The sequence below is a fragment of the Scyliorhinus torazame genome, chromosome 19 (genome assembly GCF_047496885.1).
Source record: "Scyliorhinus torazame isolate Kashiwa2021f chromosome 19, sScyTor2.1, whole genome shotgun sequence".
Taxonomy (NCBI): domain Eukaryota; kingdom Metazoa; phylum Chordata; class Chondrichthyes; order Carcharhiniformes; family Scyliorhinidae; genus Scyliorhinus; species Scyliorhinus torazame.
The window spans coordinates 95,808,940-95,825,740 of record NC_092725.1 but is presented as its reverse complement, the minus strand read 5'-3'; the positions used below and the strand labels follow the sequence as shown (position 1 = coordinate 95,825,740).

At 48.1% G+C, this 16,801-nt stretch overlaps 2 protein-coding genes across 2 annotated transcripts in view; both read left to right on the top strand.

Annotated features, from left to right (window-relative positions):
* Window positions 1-4,429, top strand: part of pkp2 (plakophilin 2) — a 70,572-nt gene extending 66,143 nt beyond the window's left edge. The window contains exons 12-13 of the mRNA XM_072484853.1: window positions 1,401-1,488; window positions 3,046-4,429. Coding sequence (XP_072340954.1) covers window positions 1,401-1,488; window positions 3,046-3,129 — 172 coding nt within the window. The 3' untranslated portion in view covers window positions 3,130-4,429. The remainder of the gene's footprint in view (window positions 1-1,400; window positions 1,489-3,045) is intronic.
* A 112-nt stretch (window positions 4,430-4,541) lies between these two features.
* LOC140396334 (thyrotropin subunit beta-like) overlaps window positions 4,542-16,801 on the top strand; it is a 39,319-nt gene continuing 27,059 nt past the window's right edge. Inside the window, exon 1 of the mRNA XM_072484852.1 lies at window positions 4,542-4,656. The gene's annotated coding sequence lies outside the window, so the exon portion shown is untranslated. The remainder of the gene's footprint in view (window positions 4,657-16,801) is intronic.

Below are 16,801 nucleotides of genomic sequence, written 5' to 3'. Positions count from 1 at the left end.
CTCTTTAAAATGGCTTCTGGAATGATTCCAACTGGAAAATGGACATCCATCAGCAACTAACAATCGGTATAGGTACAGCGCAATTCACTGAATCCCATATCCAAAATCAAATGATCCCTGCAAAGTTGATGCTGGAATTGATGGGATCGGACTACACTTAACCCAGTCATGTTAATTGGGGTCAATTTCATTGGATACTCTTGGCCTATTAGAATGATGCAGCGCATTCAGGCCACCTTGTCTGTGCTGAAATAACATTCCAATTGATCCCCCTTCCTGGCTCTTTCCCCAAAGTCCTGTAACTTGTTCCCCTTCATGTGTTTATCCAATCCTCTTTTGAAAGTTGTTGTTAACTCTCTTTCCTTTGCCCTTACAGGCAGCTTGTTCCAGATTATAGCAACTCTGTACGTAAACAAAGATAAAAGATTCCTCATGTTCCCTCCAGCTGTTCCACCAATTACCTTAAATCTGTTTCCCTCTGGTTACTGACTGCAGCTAGAAACAATTTCTCCTCATTCATTTTATCATGACTTTGAACACCTCTATAAAATGTCCTCTTTACCTTCTCAAACTTCAATGAGCTGCAGCAAACAAGAGGGAAACCGATGGGGGTGGAGGAACTGAGTACGGGAGAGACGAGGGTTGTGAGGTGATATGAATAAAAATAAATAAACTCGAAAACTCTGTTTTCTCACGGCATGTTGGTGCAGTGGTTAGCACTGCTGTCTCATGCCGCCGAGTTCGATCTTGGCCCCGGGTCACTGTCTGTGTGGTGTTGGTACATTCTCCCTGTGTCTGCATGAGTCTCACCCCCACAACCAAAAGATGTGCAGGGTAGGTGGATTGGCTATGCTAAATTGCCCCTTAATTGGAATAAAAAAAGTCTCTGCTTTCGTGCCTACAGTTGCTGCCAGACCAGTTGAGATTTACCAGCGTCCTCTGTTCTTGTTTCAGATTCCAGCATCCACAGCATTTTGCTTATTTTAATAGCCCGGTGGTCTGCCTAAACGCTGCAGGGCGAGGAGCCAAGTGGGCTCACCCCTGACGATTACAGCCCCCAGAGTGAAGTTAGGCCTATTGATAGAGATAGATTGCTGTGATTGTCATTGTGTCATGTGACTATCAGAACCAGCTGGACACTTATCTTTACGTACCTGACAATTCCTCCGGAACAGGCCCATCTGTCCCCACGCTTGTTTAAATGGAGTCATTGGAAACGAGGATTAAAGTCCAAGACCAAAGGTCTTGACCAATTAAGGGGCCAGTTACTTTATATCTGTTTTGGAGGTGGCGCGTAAGGAGCACGGGCCAGTTGGACTGTTGGCTTGTTTCTAAGCTGTAAATCCTTTGTAAATTAGTCAAGCACACCTCTAATAGCAGTTCTCTTGGGTTTTTTTCAGCAATGTTTCCACCGCAGCTGGGAAAGCTGCTTCTAATGTGCTGTACAGCCTGTGGTTGCATCGGGAACTTCATGCTGCCTATAAAAAGGTAGCTTATCAAACTGTTTTTACTGGGGTTATTTCCATTGTGGGCGGTGTTGAGGTGAAGTAGTTTCCCTTCGGACTATCGTTAGTATTGTATTGCAGCAGCACAACTACCTCGCCTAAGCCAAAGCAAGGATCCCAATCCAGGTCATGTCATATCGAATAAGGTCAAGGCAAACTCCCCTCACCCAACTTTTTGTACAGGTGCATTCGGAACCCACTGCTGAAAATTGTCAAAATTCTCGTTGTGTTCAAATCCCTCCATGACCTCACCCCTCCCCAACTCTGTAACCTCCCTACAGCCCTCCGGGATCTCTGCACTCCTCCAATTCTGGACTCTTGCACTTCATTGCTTCATTGGTGGCCATGTCCTCGGCTGACTGGGTCTTGAGCTCTGGAGTTCTCGCCATAAATCTCAAGGGAAAAATCAGTCAAACTTGAAAAATGACAAGTACCAGTAAAACTTTGTCCAAACTGGTCTTGCATATGTTAAAATTGAACTCCTGTAGCACTGGTGCTAGTCATACTGGTTTTGACAATTTTATACAGTTCTTCTCTTCAATTGCCTTGAAAGGGGTGGACAGACGTTTTAAATTTTATTAGGGAATCAGGAAGGTTCACCAGAACCAAGTCTCCTAGCTTTACCTGGTAGGAATTACAGCAGGAGACCAGCAAAACCATAGCAGCCTCTCGAGGGTTAAAATGACTTTGAAATTAGTTTAAAAATCAAACAGGTTCACTAATGTCCTTCAGGGATTGAACATGCCATCCTTACCGGTCTGGGCTGAATGTGATTCCAGTCCCAACCTGTCTGGTTGACCCTTGATGCCCTCTGACACTGCCTCATAAGCCACTCAGTCCTCTAAAGAAGATCAACCTCCACATAATAGAATATGTCCATTTTCCTTCTAGCTAGGTTAAGGGTTTCAAGCATTTTGCTCATGTTTAGGGGGGAATTTTAAGCCACCTGACCCAGTGGTAATGGGACAAGCATGCTTTAATAGCTGCACAAGCATTTACCCCCCCCCCCACCCCACCTGAGTATCCCTAATTAGTTCCTGTCCCACCATGTTAAGACAATCCATTTTAAAAATTGGATCTGCACCAATGCTCTCTACTTCATGATCCAGTGCCCCCCCTTTCATCCTATCATGCTCTCTGCATCAAATTTGTGCCAGTACTGTGGAAGTACTGCACATTCAGAGATGTTGTCTTTGAGATGACATGTTAAGTTGAGACTCCCTTCCTACTCATAAAAAATCCAATAGTACTATTTCAAAGAGATCTCCCTGGTAACATGGTCAATAATTGCCCCTCAATCAACACCATAATAGCAGATTGTCTTGTCATTATCACATTGCTGTTTGTGAGATCTTGCTGTGTGCAAATTGGCTGCTGTTTTTCCTACATTACAATAGTGACTACACTTCAAAATAAAAAGTACTTAATTGGCTGTAAAACTCTTTGGGAGGTCCTGAAGTCAAGAAAAACGCTATGAAAATTCAAGTTCTTTCTTACTTACTCTGTTAGTTTTTGAGAACCTGTTTTGTTTTATTTGAAGGCTGGATTCACAAAGTCAGATTTCATCAATAGTCGGACAACAAAGGCGTATCATGCTGCTCGCGAGCGGAAGTCATTTTACTGAGATGGACAGTGCCTAGGGAGGTGATGCTGACTGACTGAACGAAGAAAGCTCAAGGAAGTGGAAGGGATGCTCGATGTATAAAGTTACATTTGATGGAAATCCCGCAGCTTCTCGGCAGGTTTATCCTGGGGGTGACTGAGTGACACAGGCCAGGACAGTCCCAAGTTCCACTCTGTACGAGTGCGTCGATCTCATCGGGATTAGATATGCCTTTGGACTAAAATACTAACCGTAGCTGCTTAATCCTGATTGCTGCCCCAGTTACTGTTGTTCTGCATGGATGACCCAACAAGTCAAATAGCTCGTCATCTAGGCAACAAGTGACAATGGATTAACACTGCAGCCACAAGTCATTAGCCGAGCAAAGGATTATAAGGGATATTATTATGCAGGGCATTATATATAATTCTATCTCCAATGTTATCTGTCTTCACCATGCTTAGAATGAGGCATGAGTCAGCCATTTCATTATAATTACCTCCTCCGTCTAACAATGTTCAAATACATCGACTGAGTTAGAATTACCGGGAAGAGTCACCTGGACTCGAAACTTTAACTCTCTCTCTCTCCACAGAAGCAGTCAGACCTGCTGAGTTTTTGTTTTACTTTCTGGTTTTATTTCAGATCTCCGGCATCTGCAGTATTTTGGTTTTATTTTAGAATTTCCATAAACTCCTGCGTCTTTTAGAAGATGCAAATTTACATCATTTGCATTCATCAGTAATTAGTCTTCAAAGAGAAAGTTGTTTTTTAAATAATTCACTCTCGGAATGTAGGCAGCGTGGCAAGGTTCATGTGTTCCCCTTCACTAGTTGCCCCTAGAGGTGGTGGTGAGCTGCCTTGTTGAACCGCTGTCTGCAAAACGCACACAGCACATTCCCATTTGTAGGCTGCACCTGCTATTGGACTAACAGGTGGTGATCGCATTTTCATTTGGGAGATGGTTGTTGCTGAAAATCTTTTCCTCTGACCCTGTATATTTAAAAAAATCGACTGATATTCTTCATTCCTCAAGTTCATGACCATAGTTTCTATTTTGATAGTTTCTATTTTGATAGTTTGCATTTAAATTTATTTTCTAATGGAGTATTTGGGGAGGGGGGAGTTAATATTGTCAGGGAAGGGAAGAGAATATGTATTTTCAGCGCCTCCAAAGCTGGGGTTTGGGTGTATTTAACTTTTATTAGTTTGGTGTTAAAACCTAACAAGCTATTTGAAGCTATATCCTCTGCAGTCAGACTGTTACACTTTACACCGGCTGCATTCCCGAGCTGAAATAAAACTTGCCTTCTTCACTGTTTCATAATGCTGCCACTGTCTTCATTTATAAATGTATGCAGCTAGGTTCTCCTGGAACTGCCTGAGCAGAGTACACTGCACGTCACGCTCTGGCTCTCCGCTATTGTGACACACGGTTGGATTGATATGTGATTTTTAGGGCGAGGGGAACCGCATGAGTGCACTGTGCTCCGACAAAACAGCTGAGACGGTACCCCCGACCGAGTGACATCTTTGAAATGATAAAAGGTATTTAACAGGGAAGATTAAACAGGATTGTTCAAAATCGTGATGGATTTTGCGAGAGTAAATACGGAGGAACTGTTTCTAGTGGCAGAAGGTTGGTATTCCAGATACAACTGGCCTACAATCTCAACTCTCCACTTGAATTAAGATTGAGGCGTTTCTATAAACTTCCCAAAACTTGTAAAGCGGGTTTCAAAAATTGAGTATCAGCAGATTGGCAGAAATATTCCCACTGCACAAGTGTGAAATGCTCAACGTTTATTAACGAATGTCAATCCATTGTAAAGTCTGGCAACAAAACAAGAGTCCTTTGGGTCCTTTCAGTTGGTGGTCAGAAGGTGCATAGCAAGATCCCAGCAGCATCACCAATTTGCACCAAGTTCGCTGCTTCATTTGCTTCTAATTTTGCTGCTGCCAGATGGGCACTCAATGCTGGTCTCCCCCCTGCCTCCACAAGATCGCTCAGAGGAGGAACATGATGGAGCAGCTCCCCAGTACGAGGTACAAAAATTTATCCCCCTTGCCCTCCCCAACCATTATCTGTGTAACTGATAAGATTCTACCCAGAATGTTGGTTGGCAACGATTCAAGGTAAACTCAGCCTAGCCGAGACAAGAGAGAATGATGCTTGTTGCTGAAAGCAGGAATATTAGGGATGAGAGGGGGAATTATTTGCTTGCACCAAACTCCCAGAAAGCTCCCATGCTTCAGGAACCAATTACACCAATTGATATGAAATGTTAACAAGAGTATTGAGTTCTCAAGAGATGAAATTGGGGCTTTGCTTCTTAAGAGTCGACAGGGTTACGAGATTTGACAGATGTCCAAAACAATGAAGGCGTTTGACGGAGAAAATAAAGAGAGACAGTTTCCTCTGGCAGGAGAGTGTGTAACCAGAGGATACAGATTCAAGGTAATTGGCAAACGAGCCAGAGAACAGCCGGGGAAATATTTTTTAACTCAGATATTTATTACAATTTAGAATGTGCCGACTAAAAGGCTGCTGGAAACAGAATAAGTAGTGACTTTCAAAAGGGAATTGGAGAAATGCTTTAAACATATACAGGACCATGGGTAAAGAGTGGGGATTGGGACTAATTGGATAGCTCATTTTCCACGATGGGCCAAATGTCCCCCTTCTGTGCTGTAAGATTCTATGGGCTGGGATTTCCTGGCCCCGTTGTAGGATATTCAGTGGCCCAGGCAAAAGTTCATTGACTTTTGACAGGACTGGATGATCCTGGTGTTGGGCGGGACTGTAAAATCTCATTATGATTCTAGGAAGATGCTGCAACAAGCCTGTGGTGATATACATCACTGTAAGTATACAAAGGGTTAATGTACATACACTACACCTAGCTAGACACTAGAGGGAACACCAGAGACATGACACACAGGCAGTCAACCATTAAGTCAGTAAGATAGGACACAACCAATGGACAGTCACGATACACAGAGGTGACACCACCACAGGAGGGCATTACACCAACCCATATAAAAGGACAGATCACACATGCTCAGTCTCTTTCCAGTGGAGACTCTCAGTGAGTACAGACACAGGGTTGATTCAGCATCACTCCCACCACGTAGATTGTAGCAGACTGGTTAGTCGGTCTGAGTAGCTATAGAAGGATTATCAGTAGCGTCGAATCCAAGTAGGAGAATTGTTAATTGTTTAATAAACGTGTTGAAGCTACCTCCAAGTCTGAACCTTCCTTTGTCAGAGTGCACATCAAGGAAGCAGCTTATGCTACGTCAAGAGCACAACAAAAGAAAGCCCAGGAGCAGGAAGGTAACCAAACCATCTGCCCACAGGTTGGGATAACCTTTAATCAAACAAATTAGAACAAAATTAAACCTTTTGTATGCCAACTGATGTGAGTTTTATTGCAGCAGAAGGAAAGCTCACCTGTTTGGTGAGCTCTGTCAAGTCGCAAGTTTTGTTTATATTGAGTCAGTTTTAAAGGTTGGAATAAAACCTGCAGCTTCAGGTTTCAATGGCACTGCCACAAGTACAACACGTGGTGCCATGTAGGCTTTGATGTCCTAGAGTTTAGTTAACCCCATAATTGTCAAGTGGGTCTAATGCAGGTAGAGTGCATCCATACAATTCACCCGGGAAAAGCAGAAGAGGAGGTGGAGCACAGCAAAGAGAATCCGGGATAAGAGGGGAAATGGGGGAAAGCATGGGGGGACATAGTGAAGAGCATGGGGAAAAGCAAAGGGAATGGGAGAAAGTGAAGAGAATGGGGGAAAGTGAAGGGAATGGGGGAAAACATAGGGATGGCATAGTGGAGGGAATGGGGAAAGTGGGGTGGAATGGGTGGAAAGCATTGAGGAGGGAAGTGAGGGAATGGGGGAAAGCTTGAGAGTGGGGGAAAGCAGGGGAAGAGGGGAAAGGCTGGGGGAAGGGGAAAGTGGGGTGAAGTGGAGGAACACAGCGAAGGGAATGGGGGAAAGCCCGGGGAGGGTCACAGTGAAGTAAATCAGAGCAGACAAGAGAACAGGAGAAAGGAGGTACAAACACAGTGAATGGAGCAGAGGGAAAGTGGGAGGGTGAGGGGAGCTAAGCACAGTAAAAGAAGTGGGGAAGTTCTCTCCTGTGTGTGTTTGGATAGTGCAAGTAGCTGACCGCATGTGTGGAGCCTGCACCCTGTGTGCTTTGCTTGATGCTGGGAGGAAAAATCTTCTGTCTGGAAGCGATATCTCTGCTCATTCATTCATTCTCCATCATTAACTGAGGTAATGGGGGGGGGGGGATGTTTTGAAAATAAATTCACGATGAGTAGTTGCAGCCACTCTCCCAACCACTCTCACTTCCTCCGGACGTCCTCCACTGGGGCACCCTCCCTCTTCAGCAGATCCCCATATATATCTGATACCTTGCCCTTTGCTTATCTTATCCTCAGACAACAGCTTATCCTGTAACACTGCACGTGGCAGCTGAGAGAACGAACCCACCTCCTTCCTCAAGAAGTCCCTCACCTGCAAGTACCTGAACCCATTCCTCTTCGGCAGCAAGTACAACTCCTCAAGCTCCTCTAATACTGCAAACCTACCCCTCACAAACTAGTCCCGAAAATACTCTACCCCCAACTGCCTCCAACGCCAAAACCTGTCCAGTCCTGCCAGAACAACCCTGTGGTTGCCATAAATCGGTGCCCACCGGGACATGCTTACCGTCTGACATTGATTTTACACTCTCATCGCCGATACCACGGGCTCGTGGAGTACCTGGCCGGCAAGAATAGAAGAGGTGCCAACAATAGTGCCCTCAGACTGGTCCCTTTACACAAAGCCTCCTCCATCTCTCCCCACACAGACCTCTCCTCATCTGCCCACATCCATACCATAGCTATATTCGCATACCCAATAATAATTCTGCAGATTCGGCATCGCCAGCCACCGCCGCCACCCCCCCCACTTTCCCTTTCCAGAAACACCCGCCTGGTCCGGGAACCCTAGCGCCCCCGCCCCCACACACACAAACCCCAGCATCATCTCATTCATCCTATTTTTTAAAAACTTGGGCACGGAAATTTGGAGATTCTGAAATACAAACAAACATTTCCGCAACACCATCATTTTTACCATCTGGACCCTTCCAGCCAATGACAAAGGCAATGCATCCCATTTCCTAAAAGTCCTCCTTCATTTCCTCCACCAGCTTTGCCAGATTCAACTTGTGTAGCTGGGCCCATGTATCCCCAGATAACGAAAGCTCGCCCCTATTTACTGAAAGGGCAAACTCTTTAAACTCCTGCCCCGTCCCCTGGAGTTAATCGGGACCACCTCACTTTTTCCCCATATTGAGTTTCTACCCGAAAAAAGACTGAACTCCTCCAAAATCCCCACGATCCTGTCGAAACATTCAATCAGGTTCTCAATATATAACAAGAGGCCATCAGCATATGAAGAAACTTGGTGCCCCCTCTCCCCTCAATACCCACCACCCCACCACCCACACGAAGCCCTAAGTGCAATTGCCAAACGGTTCAATTGCTAGGGCAAAGGGGAGAGCGGGCACCCCTGCCTCGTCCCCCGGTGCAACCCAAAATAATCTGAATTGACACTATTGGTCTGCACACTCGCCTCCGGAGCCCTAAACAACAATCTTACCCCGTCGACAAACCTCTGCCCATACCCGAACTGCCCCAGCACCTCGAATAAATACGGCCACTCTAGATGGTCAAACGGCTTCTCCACGTCCATTGACACAACCACCTAAATTTCCTGGCCTGTCGAGGGCATCATTATCACATTCATATCTTCTGCAAATTGGCTGATAGCTGCCACCCCTTCATGAAACCCATCTTGTCCTCCCCTATCACCCACCAGCACCTTCGCTAATAGCTGTGCGTCCACATTTAACAATAATATCGGGTTGTACAATCCACACTGCTCAAGGTCTTTGTCTTTTTTTATTATGACGAGGTAGAATCCTGACAAAGCATGGGATGAAGCTCTCGCCCCTCTCCACCGACCCATTGTACATCTCCACTAAAAAGGGCCCCAGCTCCGACCCAACCATCTGATAAAACTCCGCTGGGACCCCGTCTGTGCCCTGGGCCTTCCCCGCCTGCATCGTCCCCACACAATCCATCCCCACCCTCAGTCCAGCCCCTGTACCCTCGCCTCATCCACCCATGAGACCGCCAGCCCATCCAGTAACTGACGCATGCCCTCATCCCCCGCCATGGGCTCCGATCTGTACAATTTCCAATAAAAAGCCTTAAACACCCCATTTGCTTTCTCTGGCTCAGTTTGCCCCTCACACCCCCTCTCCCTCACCTGGCAGTGCCAGAGAGGTTAGCAGTGCCAAGGTGCCACCCTGCCCACAGGCTGACCACGTGGGGGCCTACGATCACCTGGAAGACCCTCCCAACCATCCTTTGTGGAGACCAGTGCTAAACAGCGCCCAGCTGGGGTCTCCTCGGTGAGGGGATTCGATCCGAGGCATTGATTAGATCTAGCGGAGACATATTTAAGTGTGCTTACCTAAATATGGAAATTTAGGTCCCTTCCACATCCAGATCGCGACACCTAATAATAATCTTTATTATTGTCACAAGTAGGCTTACATTAACACTGCAATGAAGTTACTGTGAAAATCCCCTAGTCACCACACTAATTAGCGCAGAATTGAAGCATGCTCAGCTAGAAAAAGAAGCTTTGAACATCATTTTCGGATGTCATTTTACACTTTTGATTGACCATCGACCCTTAATTACAATCTTTGGGCCGTATAAGGGTATTCCATCTTTAGCAGTTAGTCACTTACAAAGATGGTTTTTCAATTTGTGAGCACATGATTATGATATCCAGTGTCGTAAATCAGCAGCGCCCAAATGCAGATACTTCATCTAGACAGCCGCTGACAACAAGATCATGAAGTCAAACAAGAATGTGAAGTATGTTGTGTAAATATCTTATAGCTTTATCAAGTGGTTACTGTATCTGTGACTTCATCTCAAGTACAGAGGTGTACAAGAACCGCTCCAGTGATGGGCAAGGTTATGGCTTTGTTCCTAAATGGTACATTAACAAATGTGCATCGGATGAATTCAGACCTCAAGTCCTACATCACGGGAAGACTTGAGTTGACAGTCCAGAGTGGAGTTCCCCTATGGGGGATTTAAAGTGATTATTCCCCTGTGCCTGCATAACAGAATCCTTGAGAAGTTACATGAAGGACATCCTGCTGTGGTGACGATGAAGGAATTGGCCCACAGTGGCTGGGATTAGAGGCCCAAATTGAGGAGAAGGTGGGCAATGCGAATCCTACGCTACACTAAGGAATACTCCACCTCTGCAACCTTTACATCCATGGGAATGACCTAAACAGCCATGGCAAAGAATACATATAGACCATGCTGGTCCACTTGAGGGGCATATGTTCCTAGTGATCATCAACACACACTCAAAATGGCCAGAAGTCTCAGTTATGAAATCTATGACAACCAAACAAACCATTGAGAAACTAGTTGAGGTATTTGCAAGGTTTGGAAGGCCAGAGCAACTTGTAAGTGTAATGGGACTCAAGTTGCATCAAAAGAGATTGAAGATTATTTAAAGGGGATTGGTATTCAATGTATCAAATCTGCTCCATATTATTCTGCAGCCAACATTTTGACCAAACAATTTGTGCAATCACTCAAGCATGCAGTAAAGGCATCTAGAGATCAAGACACATTACCAAGACGTGTTAACAACTTTCTAATGTCAAATAGAAATTCCACACATCCAACAACACAAATTAAATTGTAGGCCTGGGTCCCACACCCACTCAGAAGGATTGCCTTTCTCTTCCCTTCCTCTCTTTTGTTAGCCTGGAAGGAATAGCCCGAAAGTTTAATGCATTGTGTCCAATCTTCCACATCAATTGGATCTATCCATCCAAATAAGGGCATATCTGCAAGCATTCTTCTGCCAGCTCAAACTGAACTTCAACGTGACTTAATACGCACAATGTTGGGACTGCTATTTTAATCCTCATTGCCAGTGTAATGTTCCAGTTCACTAGTTAGGTAAATAACAACTGCAACGTTTATTTACATGTAACTACAGGGGAGAAGCTCGCAGCCTCGTGGATGCAAGTCAACTTCCAGGATCAAAATTGTAACGAAACCCACGCTTGCTAGGGTGATCCCTCACCCTGGGCCCTGATTGGTTATCTGGGCCACGTGACCCTCTCGGCAGATCGCCCCTTAAAGGGGGCAAACACCGCATTCATTAAATTGGACCCTGGGATGAGGGGGCTGAACTCTAATGAGAGACTGAGTAAATTGGGTTTATATTCTCTGGAGTTTAGAAGAATGCGAGGCGATCTCATTGAAACCTACAAAATTCTGAAGGGGTTAGATAGGGTGGACACTGGGAGATTGTTTCCGCTGGTCAGGGAAACTAAAATCTGGATGGCGCAGTGTCAGAATAAAGGGCTGATCATTTAGGACTGAGATGAGGAGAAATTACTTCACTCAAAGGATTGCGAATCTTTAAACTTCTCTACCCTGGAAGATTGTGGATTTTTGAGGATTGTGGAGTTTTGGCCTATTTGGCCTAAGGGAATTAAGGGATATGGGGAATGGGCAGGAAAGTGGAGTTGAATCCCAAATTCAGCCATCGATCCGCAGCGTGATCAATTTCTGCTCCTGTTTCTTGGGTTACCCAGTCATACGAGTCAGAAATGAAGGCGTTTAGTTATGTGGAGGCTGGAGAAGTTGGGATTGTTCTTCTCAGAAAGCTAAGGATAAATTTAGTAGAGTTGTTCAAAGGTTTGACAGATTTTGCGGGAGTCGATAGGGAAAAACTCTTTTCAGTGGCTGGAGGATCGGGGAGGGAGGGGAGAGGGAGAGAATTTTTTGATGACGTGAGTTGTTGTGATCTGGAATGCGCAGTATGAAAGCGTGGTGGAAGCAGATTCAATAGTAACTTTCAAGCTGGAATTAAAAGAATACATGATGCACTATCAATTACGACGAGACGAGAGTAGAGAGTGATCGAGGCTTTATTACGCAGAGATGTAGAGCCTCCCGCAGCAGCTGCCAAAATGGCTGGAGCTCGGAGAGCCCACACATTTATACTCCGCCTACTGGGCGGAGCCAGCAGGCAGGGATCTCTCCCCGTACCTGTAGTACAGGGGTCTTACAGTAATACCCTTGTATGCCGTATATACAATACAACAGTGGTGACTACCACATTCACCCCCTGTTAAAAAGGAGTCCAGCAGGGTTGGTGGAAAACTATTTACATACAGGTTGTTTAAAATTTAGGAAAGAGATTACAAATTTAGACGATCGGGCGCCTTGGTCTGTCGTTTGGAGTGCTGCAGTTCTGGTGGCGATTCAGGCATCGGTTCGGTCGTCGGTAACTCCAGGAACGTGTCGACCTCATCTTCATCCCCGGGTGGGACCAAGGGGAGGACGGATCGTCCTGGAGCGGGAGCTGTGGTGGGGTGTGCCGGGGGAGGGAGGGTGGTGCCGGGGCAGGGGCGGGGGGGTGTAGGGACCCAGCTGGCGCCAGATCCCTGAGGGAGACTGTGTCTTGGCGGCCATCGGGGTATGCTATGTATTCGTACTGTGGGTTTGCGTGGAGTAGCTGTATCCTCTCAACCAACGAGTCCGCCTTCTGGAGCCGCACGTGCTTGCGGAGGAGAATGGGTCCTGGAGCTGCCAGCCATGTTGGGAGCGAAACCCCGGAGGTGAACTTCCTGGGGAAGGCCAAGAGATGTTCATGGGGAGTTTCGTTAGTCGCAGTGCACAGGAGCGACTGAATGGAGTGAAGGGCATCGGGGAGGACCTCCTGCTAGCGGGAGACTGGGAGATTTCCGAACCGTAGGGCCAGCTGGACGGCCTTCCAGACCGTCCCATTCTCCCGCTCCACCTGCCCGTTTCCCCGGGGGTTGTAGCTGGTCGTCCTGCTCAAGGCAATGCCCCTGTTGAGCAGGTACTGGCGCAGCTCATCGCTCATAAATGAGGATCCCCGGTCGCTGTGGATTTAGACAGGGAAACCGAACAGAGCGAAGATGGTGTTGAGGGCTTTGATGACGGAGGCAGACGTCATATCGGGGCATGGGATGGCGAAGGGGAATCTGGAATATTCGTCAACCACATTAAGAAAGTACGTGGTGCGGTCGGTGGAGGGGGGGCCCTTTGAAGTCCACGCTGAGGCGTTCAAAGGGGTGGGAGGCCTTCACCAGGTGCGCTCGGTCTGGCCGGTAGAAGTGCTGTTTACACTCCGCGCAGACCTGGCAGTCTCTGGTGACAGCCCTGACTTCCTCGATGGAGTAGGGCAGAATGCGGGCCTTTATGAAGTGATAAAAGCGGGTGACCCCTGGGTGACAGAGATCGTCGTGCAGGGTCCGGAGTCGGTCCACTTGTGCGCTGGCACATGTACCTCGGGATAGGGTATCGGGCTCGTTGAGCTTACTGCGGCGATACAAAATCTTGTAATTGTAGGTGGAGAGCTCAATCCTCCACCTCAAGATCTTATCATTTTTGATCCTACCACGCTGTGTGTTATTAAACATGAAGGCAACCGACCGTTGGTCAGTGAGGAGAGTGAATCTCCTGCTGGCCAGGTAATGCCTCCAATGCCGCACAGCTTCAACGATAGCTTGGGCCTCCTTTTCGACAGAGGAGTGCTGAATTTCCGAGGCATGGAAGGTGCGGGAAAAGAATGCCACGGGCCTGCCTGCCTGGTTGAGGGTGGCGGCCAAAGCAACGTCTGATGCATCGCTCTCGACTTGGAAGGGGACCGTCTCATCGACCGCGTGCATCGCAGCCTTGCCGATGTCGGCATTGATACGGTTGAATGCCTGGTGAGCCTCGGTGGGTCGACCTTAAGGGTCGTGAGGCCGCATACAGTAAGGGGTGATATGGGCCCGCCAAATTTCAGGGTTAGGCTCTGGCGGTTGCACTGGAAGTCCAGGCCAAGTAGCAAAGTAGCGCAGAGGTTGGGGAGGACGTAGAGCCGGAAGCCGCTGAACTGTACGCCCTGGATGGTGAGGGTGGCGGTGCAATACCTCCGGATCGCCACGGAGTGGGATCCGGAGGCCAGGGAGAATCTCTGGTTGATGGGGTGTACCGTGAGGGCCCAGCACCTTACCGTATCGGGGTGGATGAAGCTCTCAGTGCTCCCGGAGTCCAGAAGGCAGGATATCTTGTGTCCGTCGACCTTCACTGTCGTCGACGCGGTCGCGCGGTTATGCGGTCGGGACTGGTCGATCGTGATGGAGGCCAGACGTGGCTGTTCGGCGGTGGTTACAGGCGATGAGCGGCCCGATGAGGTGCCCGACGAGCAGGGGTCCCGAGGCGGGAAAGATGGCGGCGCCCATGGGCCGCACGTGTCCTGAGGCAGGTAAGATGGTGGCACCCACGGGCCACACATGTTGTGAGGGGAGCAAGATGGCGGCGCCCACGGGCCGCACGTGGTCTGAGGCGAGGAAGATGGCAGCGCCCGTGGGTTGCACATGGGGGGTGCCGGGACAATAGCGGCGACTGAGCGGGCCTGGCACACAGCAGCGAAATGTCCTTTCTTCCCGCAGGCCTTGCAGTGCGCGCTCTATGCCGGGAAGCGCTGTAGGCGGTGTTTTGAGTGTCCGCAGAAGTAGCACTTGGGTCTCCCGGGGTTTGTTGGCTGCCGCGCACTGCAGGCCTGGGGTTGGCTGGGGGAGGTCGCTGATGGGGTCCACGGTGGGGTGTTCGCGGCCGGGGTTCACAATGCCCAAGAGGGGTGGGCCGTGCGGTCGGGGGCATACGCCTGTATATTGCGTGAGGCAACTGTGAGCGAGATCGCTAGTTTCTTGGTCGCCGCGAGATCGAGGGTAGCCCCTTCTAAGAGGCGCTGGCGGATGAGGCGCTGGCGGATGCAGGCCGACCCTATGCCCGTAACGAACGCGTCTCTAAGTAGCAGGTCAGAATGTTCAGCGGCCAAAACGGCCTGGTAATCACAGTCTCTCACCAGGACGTGCAGGGCACGCCAGAAATCTTCCACAGACTCACCGGGGAGTTGATGCCGCGTGGACAGGAGGTGCCTGGTGTAGATTTTGTTAGTCTGCTGAGTGTAGTTCTCCTTCAGTAGCGCCATGGCCTCAGCCATGGCCGGTGCATCCCGGATGAGGGGAAAGATAGCGGAGCTCAGCTGCGTGTAAAGGATCTGGAGCTTCTGTACCTCTGAGGATGGGTCTGTCGCAGATCCAATGTATGCTTCAAAGCAAGCTAGTCAATGTGCGCAGGCCAACTTGCCATTGTCTGCTTGAGGGTGCAGCTGCAGGCGATCAGGCTTGGTGCGGAGATCCATCATTGTAAGAACTCTGCGTAATAAATTGATGCACTCTCAATTACGACAAGACGAGTGTAGAGAGTAATCAAGGCTTTATTACGCAGAGATGTGGAGCCTCCCGCAGCTGCTGCCGAAATGTCTGCAGCTCGGAGAGTCCACACATTTATACTCCGCCTACTGGGCGGAGCCAGCAGGCAGTGATCTACCCCCGTACCTGTAGTACAGGGGCCTTACCGTAATACCCTCGTATGCAGTATATACAATACAACAGTGGTGACTACCACAATACGCAAAAGACCCCTGAACACCGACGCCATGTTGGTTTGGGCCGGCGCACTAAAGTCCCCCGTTCATGCGCAGGTTGGCGCGACCCAACTGTGCATGCGTGGGTTGGCACGGTGTCCATTTGGAGGGTGAGGTGTGAGTGTTTGGCAGGTGTTTTATGAAAGTTGTACCTGCTTCAGTCACAAGTCTTCGTAAGGAGGGAGAAGGAAATAGAATGGTGCAAAGATAGTTTTAGATGAGGAAAGGAGGGAAACTGCTCAAGTGGAACAGAAACACCAGCTTGGACTGGTTCGGCTGAATAGCCCCTTTCTGTGCTGTATATCTTATATAATTCTAGGTCTTGCCTGGTGCACCTAACTGAACATTAAGTGACGAAAGTGGAGGGCAGGAGAATGTCTACGAAGGTTATTTATATGGACTTGCAGAAGGCACCTGATAAAGTCCCTCATTACGGATTGTTTACAAGTTGAAGCTCACGGAATTGAACGGAAATTATTGACTTGGTTTGGGAATTGGCTGAGCGATAGGAGACAGAGAGTGGGGATAATGGATAGGGACTCGAATTGGCAGAATGTCGTATTCCACAGGGACTGCTCAGATTTAATTTAAATGGTAGGATAGAAAGCTAATGTTTGCCAATGACACAAAGTATTTCCTTTAATCTCTACACTGCAGAAAGAGGCCATACGACCCATCGTGTCTTCACTAACCCTCTGAAAGAAGACTCTACCTAGGCCCATTCTCGACAGTATCTCCATAACCCCACCTAACCCACACATCTTTGGACTATGGGAGGATACTGGAGCACTCGGAGGAAACCCACGCCGACACGGAGAGAATGTGTAAACTCCACACAGAAAGTCACCCGAGGCTGGAATCGAACCCGGGTTACTGGAGCTGTGAGGCAGCAGTGCTAGCCACTGTGTCACCATGCCACATTGTGAGCACTATAGATGGAAGAATAAAATTACAAAGGAATATTGATAGATTAAATGAATGGGCAAAACTGTGGCAAACGGATTTCAGTATGCATACATGTAGGGACATCCACTTTGGATCTATAAAGGATAGAACAGGGGAC